Raw genomic sequence first — 7,443 nt, forward strand, 5'->3', positions numbered from 1 at the left:
ACCATAAGACAGGAAGTGGTCATAAAAAACAGCTCCTTGACCTTAAAAAAAGTTTCTCATGTAAGGTAAAAAAAAAAAAAAAAAAAAAAAAAAAAAAGTAGATTACTCATTACCAAATAGACTTCTGTGGGTCTTTGATCTAGCTTGTTCAGACTAAAATGTACCCTGTTGATTTGAAAGAAATGATGACCAACTTCCAGCATTTTCTACCACAACACAGATTAGTTTCCCTGCAGCATCAGTGCCTTTTTGCTACTTCCTTTTGTCGTTAGGCTTAGGGGGATCAAGTCAGTAAAGACGTCATTCTGTTGTATCATGTGTACTTAGTGTTTATCTCTCACCACATCAAAATTCAGGTGCTAAGGTTTGACCACAGATAAGAGGCTGGTGCATCTGATAAACAATATGTGGTTAGCATTTTTGCATTATGTTTACAGTATACTGTAAACATACTGATGCTCGGGCGTCTGGTTAGGATGTCTCCTGGACGCCTCCCTGGTGAAGTGTTCCGGGCACGTCCCACCTGAAAGAGGCCCCGGGGATGACTCAGGACACGCTGGATGGACTACATCTCTCGGCTGGCCTGGGAACACCTTGGGATCCCTCCGGATGAGCTGGTGAATGTGGCCGGGGAGAGGCAAGTCTGGGTTTCCCTGCTTAGGCAGCTGCCCCCTCTGGATAAGCAGAAGAAAATGGATGGATGGGCGGATGTACTTTAGACTATTTATCATTTTTTTAAGGATAATTATTTTATCATCCAATCATGTGAGCTTACCAAACTTGATTATCCACTTTTAATGCTCTAATTATGATAAACCTCAAGGTTGATTTCATTTACCTTTTTAAGAGACCATGACAATAAATGCCCATTGACTGTTGTAGCCTTTCTTTTAAAAGTGTAGAAGAACATAAAAAGTGGGATGATATGAAGTGTATTCCTATTAACTGGGAGCAGAACATGCAGCAATGAAAACTTTTAGCCTCTGTACATGGGTTGCCTACTCAACTAGTTGAGCTGCCCAGCATGCATATTTTTCAAAGCGTTCAACACTATTTGGATTTCTGGATACTCTATTCCACTTATGTTCTGGTTATCTTTTTATATCACATCACTTTTTTGACAGTTATCCAAAACTGTGAGAGGTATAAAAATAAATGAATAAAATATATCAATAATTAAACAAATGATCAACCCCAGTAGAAGATAAAATAGCCTAATGTTAGGTGGTTATGACTTTTGCTCTTTAATATAGGCCATAGAGTAACATCCGTAGTGGCCACGTGGTATTTCTCAACCTATCCGTAAGCACGGGACTCTGGCGCCTCCCAGTGGTCAGTCAACGGTAGTACCGAGAAAGGTTGCGAAGCAAGCAGCCGGTTGGAGAGGTCATCATCACCGCGTTCACCACAGGACCTCAGACACAGACAGCTGTTCTCCGTCCGTGCCACAACAACAAGTTGTTTTCCAGACCTTTAAAATAAATAAACAGGCTAGTCATGCCAGCGAACTCCTGCTAACATTTATGAAGATGCTCTATGCGTGGTGTTCTGAGCTAGAAGATGGCGGAGTCGGATGGTGGCGATTGTGCATCGAAACATTCCCAGAGCAGGTGAGTGGACTGGGCTGACAATGTTGTGCCCCTACAGCGTATTAATTGTTTCACCGTGTCTCCGTGTTGGTAGTCTCAAAAGCTTCTGGACTAGGACCAAGTGGGCATAAGAGCTTGAGGGATAACCGCTTCAATCCAGGAAAGACCGGGACGTTATTTAGGCCTCCAGGCACCGGGAATGCGCGAGCCTTGTCGTTGATAACAACATAGCTCGAGGCGATTTCACGTTAACTTCAGCATACTTAGACATAGAAGTACTTTTATATCGAAGTCAACACTTTTCACAATACAGAGACATATTAGTTTTTCATATATATATATATATATATATATACACACACAATTATACTGCATGTTGTATAGGACAGGACACTGTGCATAAAGGAAGAAATGTATGTATTTACTCATTTGCCTATTCATTTAGTGTGTGTGTGTGAAATAAATAAACATTTCTTTTTTATACTAAACATTGGATTAAGGTAAATAGTTTAATATAGTATAGACATCAAAATCCATGTTTTCTTGAGTTAAAATGTCAAATAAACCCTCCTTCAAAATATCCAATAAATGACTAGCATTAAAACCTGAAAGGAGATGCCTGGGTATACTCAGAGATGTAATTTACTGGATACATGCTCTTCTGTTTATTTTGTCTTTTTTCTTGTCTGGTATTCAAGTAGAAGTCTTATCTATTTCACCTTGACATAGACACCTTCGACAGTTTTAGATGGCTTACGTTTATTTAGTTAGTTAGTTAGTTAGTTAGTTGCAACCAAAATAATGGTTTGGACAAGATCAGACCCGTTTGTAAAGCTACAAGATGGAAACATAAGTATAGAAATTAAGAACATAGTTTTTAAATTAACTTAATACTTAAATGTATAGTTTTTGTCGGATACCGTTAATCCATGTGCAGTACACACAGATTTTTGTGTAGATTCTTCATGGCTTCAGTCTTGTTTTTATAATTTTTAAATGTGTTTCTGCTTTGTATTAAACTGTGATACAAATATAGACATTCCTGATTTAAATAATGGTGTTGTTCTCTTTCAAATTTGTTTGGATGCATTTTGGATATTTGCTGTGTGATTGGATGTGATTTTATGCCTCCTAATCAAAACAGATCTAGAGCTAATGCTAACAAAAGCTGCTTGTGAAGCAGTTGCAATACAGTAGTTCCACACACATGCAGTTATTTCTACTCTGGATATTTTTTGTCTACTTAGGGAATTATGTCAGGAAGTGCGTTTAGTCCCAGCTTTTTTTTTTCATTCAATATCAAATACTTCTCTTTAATTTTTTTCCTCTTCTGATATAATTTTTTTCCCAATTTGTGTGTGTGTGTGTGTGTGTGTTCTGCAGTATTAGATTTAGTTCTTACAGGTGACCAGTGTGTGGTTGTGATGTTTTCATCTCAGTGATTGTGTTTCCAATTTTCATCTGTTAAATGTCTAAATAGATATTGTCTTTTTTCTTGCTGTAATTGTGTCTTTGTTGAGAGTATAGACACAGCTCACTAATAAAAAGGACCTGTGCACCACAAAATGCATCTCCTTGCTGAATTATAAATCACATAAAATTTCCGTCAACTTGTCATTAGACATTGCATAGCTACACATTTCTCTAAACACAATCCATCTATGTAACTTAATATCTAGATATAACTGGAAAGTATATTAATCTCAGAGAAGTTGAGGTTTTTTAGAGCATAATACATTTTATTTAAAACAGGGGAAACTATGTCTTGTGTCACTAATTGTGACAAAGCCTTTTTCTCTTTCCAGTATGGCTAACAAGAATAGCACCCTGCGCTGTACTTTCTCAGCCCCGAGCCACAGTACCACACTCCTCCAGGGCTTGTCGGTTTTGCGGGCTCAGGGTCAACTACTTGACGTCGTGCTGGCGGTCAATGAGGAGCACTTCCAGGTCCATAAAGCAGTGCTGGCTGCCTGTAGTGATTACTTCAGGTTAGTCCGGAGCATGAGAGTTTACAATTACCCATTTTGAATTAGCAGCACTTAGCCGATGCTCCTATCAAAGGCAATTGTTTGAGTAAGTAATACATTTACAAAGTATTTTTTTACTGTTTTGTAAAACAGTAGTGGGCAAAAATTGTGAAGTAAATTGTAAAGTACAAAGACTTTTTGAAGTTTGTGCACTTAACTGAATTTGCATTTACAGGAGCTCTAAAAACTGTAGGAGTTATAATAAAATGCATTCCATAAATGGTGAGTGAGGAGGATTTAAAGTACAAATGGATTAAACACACTTTTAGGTCATTTTAGAAAAGGATGACATAAAAATGCAGCCAGATGTGCGCACATTAATTTGGGTATTTTTTTTTATACATTGCTGTCAACATTACACCTTAAATAGTGATCTACATATCTGCTCTGTGGCATTTCTAAAGCTGTGTGTTTAGCAAAGGTGGACTTATGAGATAACATGATGTTTACATTCATTCTCTTGTGTTTCAGAGCTATGTTTACTGGGGGCATGAGGGAGTCCAACCAAGATACCATTGAGCTGAAGGGCTTGTCTGCCCGAGGACTGAAACATATCATTGACTTTGCCTACAGTTCAGAAGTCACTTTAGACTTGGACTGTATTCAAGATGTGCTCGGCGCTGCTGTATTTCTCCAGATGGTTCCTGTTGTTGAGCTCTGCGAAGAGTTCCTTAAATCGGCGATGAGCGTCGAGACCTGCTTGCACATTGGGCAGATGGCCACCACTTTCAGCTTGTCTTCCCTCAAAGAGTCAGTGGATGCATTCACCTTTCGCCACTTCCTCCAGATTGCAGAGGAGGATGACTTTCTACACATTCCCATGGAGCGCCTCATCTTCTTCCTTCAGAGCAACAAACTAAAGAATTGTAGTGAAATTGACCTCTTCCATGCCGCTATCAGGTGGCTCCGACATGATGAGTCCCGCCGGGCTCAAGCCAGCAGTGTCCTCTGCCACGTGCGCTTCCCGCTCATGCGCTCCTCAGAGTTGGTGGATAGCGTTCAGACAGTGGACATCATGGTTGAGGACGTGCTGTGTCGTCAGTATCTCCTTGAGGCCTTCAATTACCAGATCCTTCCCTTCCGACAGCATGAAATGCAGTGCTCACGGACTCTCCTTCGTTCTGATGTTATGTCTCTCATCACCTTTGGTGGGACACCATACACTGACAATGACCGCACAGTGAGCTCCAAGGTGTACTACCTCCCTGATATTGCCTCTCGCCAGTTCAAAGAGCTGACTGAGATGGAAATTGGGTGCAGCCACGCTTGTGTTGCCGTCCTTGATAACTTTGTGTATGTTGTTGGCGGACAGCACTTGCAGTACCGCAGTGGCGAGGGGGCAGTAGACAGCTGTTTTCGCTACGACCCACATCTGAACCAGTGGCTCCGCATCCAGTCCATACAGGAGGCTCGGATCCAGTTTCAGCTCAACGTACTACAGGGAAAGCTTTACGCCACAGGTGGCCGAAATCGATCTGGGAGTCTGTCTTCAGTAGAGTGCTACTGCCCAAAGAAGAATGAGTGGTCTTCAGTAGAACCATTAAAACGTAGGATTTGGGGTCATGCTGGCACTCCCTGTGGAGAAAAACTGTATGTCTCAGGCGGTTATGGTGTCTCATTAGACGACAAGAAAACTCTTCACTGCTACGACCCAGCATCAGACCAGTGGGATTTCAGAGCCCCCATGAATGAACCCAGAGTGCTGCATGCCATGATCAGTATCCGGGATCGTGTTTATGCGCTGGGTGGTCGCATGGATCATGTGGATCGTTGTTTTGATGTGCTGGCAGTTGAGTATTACATTCCAGAAAATGACCAGTGGACCACTGTCAGTCCTATGAGAGCAGGGCAGTCTGAGGCAGGCTGCTGCTTACTGAACAGAAAGATTTATATCGTAGGAGGTTACAACTGGCACCTAAATAATGTCACGAGCATCGTTCAGGTTTACAACACAGAGACAGATGAGTGGGAGAGGGATTTGCACTTCCCAGAATCCTTTGCTGGAATAGCTTGTACACCAATTATACTTCCACAAAATATTACACAACGCTAAGCATCTGACCCTTCGACTGTGAATATTTTATTCCATGTGCTCCTTCCGTGAACTGTTGAGTCCTCTCAAGGTGTGAACATCTTGTGTGTGTAATTTTGGGAGAATGACCTGAAAAGCTACTAAACCATTTTACTTATTTCTTAGATATGTTGTGAGAAGCATTTGTTGATTTAACTTGCTGACACACAATACTTTTTTACATGAAAACTCTATATTTTTCTTCTGATTAAAGCTATGACAGCTGACCAACATACTGATACGATCAAGAGGAAAAGCCTCCAACAACTTGATGTCCAGATTAATTAATGCTTGCATAGTTACAAGCAAGTGTACAAATGTTATTACGACTGCATGCAGTCGTGATAACTTTTGTACACTTGCCTTTTTGGTAAATGGATGCTCATGGGCAAGTTAACTGGAAATATGTTTTTAGGGTTTTTAGAGTAGCATTGCCTTATTTATAGCACTTTATTTTACAAAAATATTAACAGTATGTAAGTGTTTTAATGGCCAGTCAAGAGCATAAGTTTAAAAATGGCACAAACTGATTTTGAGAATAGATCCCACAGACTCCATGTTTATCTTCGACAGTTTGATTGTACAGTTGTGATTTTAAGTTTTACCTTGTATGGAATTTGTTATTCAAAAAATGTTTCCTCAAATTTACTAATCCACAAGCTGCACATCAGCAGTCAGCGGTGCACAAAAAAGGTTGCTTTACAGTTCTGAATCAGTTATGGTGTTAGGTGTGGTGTTATTTAAACTAATAATGCCTGTATGTTGAGCTAATACTACCAAAACTGTTTTCCAATTCGTTTTCTGAGTTGATGTAATAAAGAAGTGCAGACCTCTTAATGGCAGCTACATAAATAATTGATTTATTCTTGCAATGTTAGTGTGTGGTGTTCTTCATAGAAAACAAACACTGATATTCGCTGTTAACTACGGTAACATTTAAATTTGCAGATCATTTAAAAAATTGAACTGTTGTAATGCTCATAAATTTGTAGTGTACTTAGATATACTGAAACCCTTTTTTTTTATAATTTTTTGCACATTTTAAAGTCATGGTTATCAGATTTTCAGTTTTAACATATATTTGTGTTGATCCAAAACTTTTTTTTTTCTTTCGAGTATGGCCACCGACATGAGTCCTTTTTAAAACCATTTCCTGTCTGCCTTAGTGTGTCTTGTTCCACCTGTACCAGTAAAAGCACATTATACTGTTGAAGTGCAATACAATGAAAACTGCTTACGTTAAAGGGGAATGTATACAGATGTGTCACTTTGTGTTTTCTTTATTAAAGGTTCATGATGTTTTTAATACATCCTTTTCAAACTACTTTTTTGTGTTTTCAATTTTAATAGAATGATACAATTTTTAAGATGAACCTATTAAATCAGAATCAGATGTACTTTATTGATCCCAGATGGGGAAATTGCAGTGTTACAGCAGCATTGTAGAATGAGAAAGAAAACGAGAGAAATATTAAACTATATGATGCAAAAATACTATATACAGAACACGCTTAAAGACCTACATAAAAAAAAATGAAATTAAAAAAGCATGATCAGGGTTATCTATTATGGATAAGAAAGGGGCAAAGAGGCTGTAAAGCTGTCCTCTCTAGTCTTATCCACATTCAGCATCAGGTGAATTTTCACCAACCCGCTCAACTAATTGTCCACCACCTGCCTGTTCTCCCCTTCCTGTACACCACACTGCTGCAGTTATCAGAGAATTTCTGCAGGTGGCACATACCGGTGTTGTACT

At 39.4% G+C, this 7,443-nt stretch overlaps 1 protein-coding gene across 2 annotated transcripts; it reads left to right on the plus strand.

The window, feature by feature from the left end:
• The first annotated feature begins 1,334 nt into the window (after positions 1–1,334).
• On the plus strand, positions 1,335–6,995 carry klhl26 (kelch-like family member 26). 2 transcript variants are annotated; one of them, XM_042005210.1, is made up of 3 exons: positions 1,335–1,610; positions 3,395–3,577; positions 4,088–6,995. In XM_042005210.1, the coding sequence occupies exons 1-3, from the start codon at positions 1,561–1,563 to the stop codon at positions 5,667–5,669; spliced, it is 1,815 nt and encodes a 604-aa protein (XP_041861144.1). In that variant the 5' UTR covers positions 1,335–1,560; the 3' UTR covers positions 5,670–6,995. The 2 variants fall into 2 exon arrangements, with proteins under 2 accessions (XP_041861144.1, XP_041861145.1); XM_042005211.1 differs by lacking the exon at positions 3,395–3,577.
• The last annotated feature ends 448 nt before the right edge of the window (positions 6,996–7,443 follow it).

This window comes from Melanotaenia boesemani, chromosome 14 (assembly GCF_017639745.1).
Source record: "Melanotaenia boesemani isolate fMelBoe1 chromosome 14, fMelBoe1.pri, whole genome shotgun sequence".
Taxonomy (NCBI): domain Eukaryota; kingdom Metazoa; phylum Chordata; class Actinopteri; order Atheriniformes; family Melanotaeniidae; genus Melanotaenia; species Melanotaenia boesemani.

Bases quoted from the DNA above. Each gene is read 5' to 3' on its own strand.
- klhl26 (XM_042005210.1), top strand. From the start codon at position 1,561: ATGGCGGAGTCGGATGGTGGCGATTGTGCATCGAAACATTCCCAGAGC. The intron at 1,611-3,394 runs GTGAGTGGACTG...TTCTCTTTCCAG, and splicing joins TCGAAACATTCCCAGAGCAG to TATGGCTAACAAGAATAGCA. The intron at 3,578-4,087 runs GTTAGTCCGGAG...CTTGTGTTTCAG, and splicing joins GCCTGTAGTGATTACTTCAG to AGCTATGTTTACTGGGGGCA.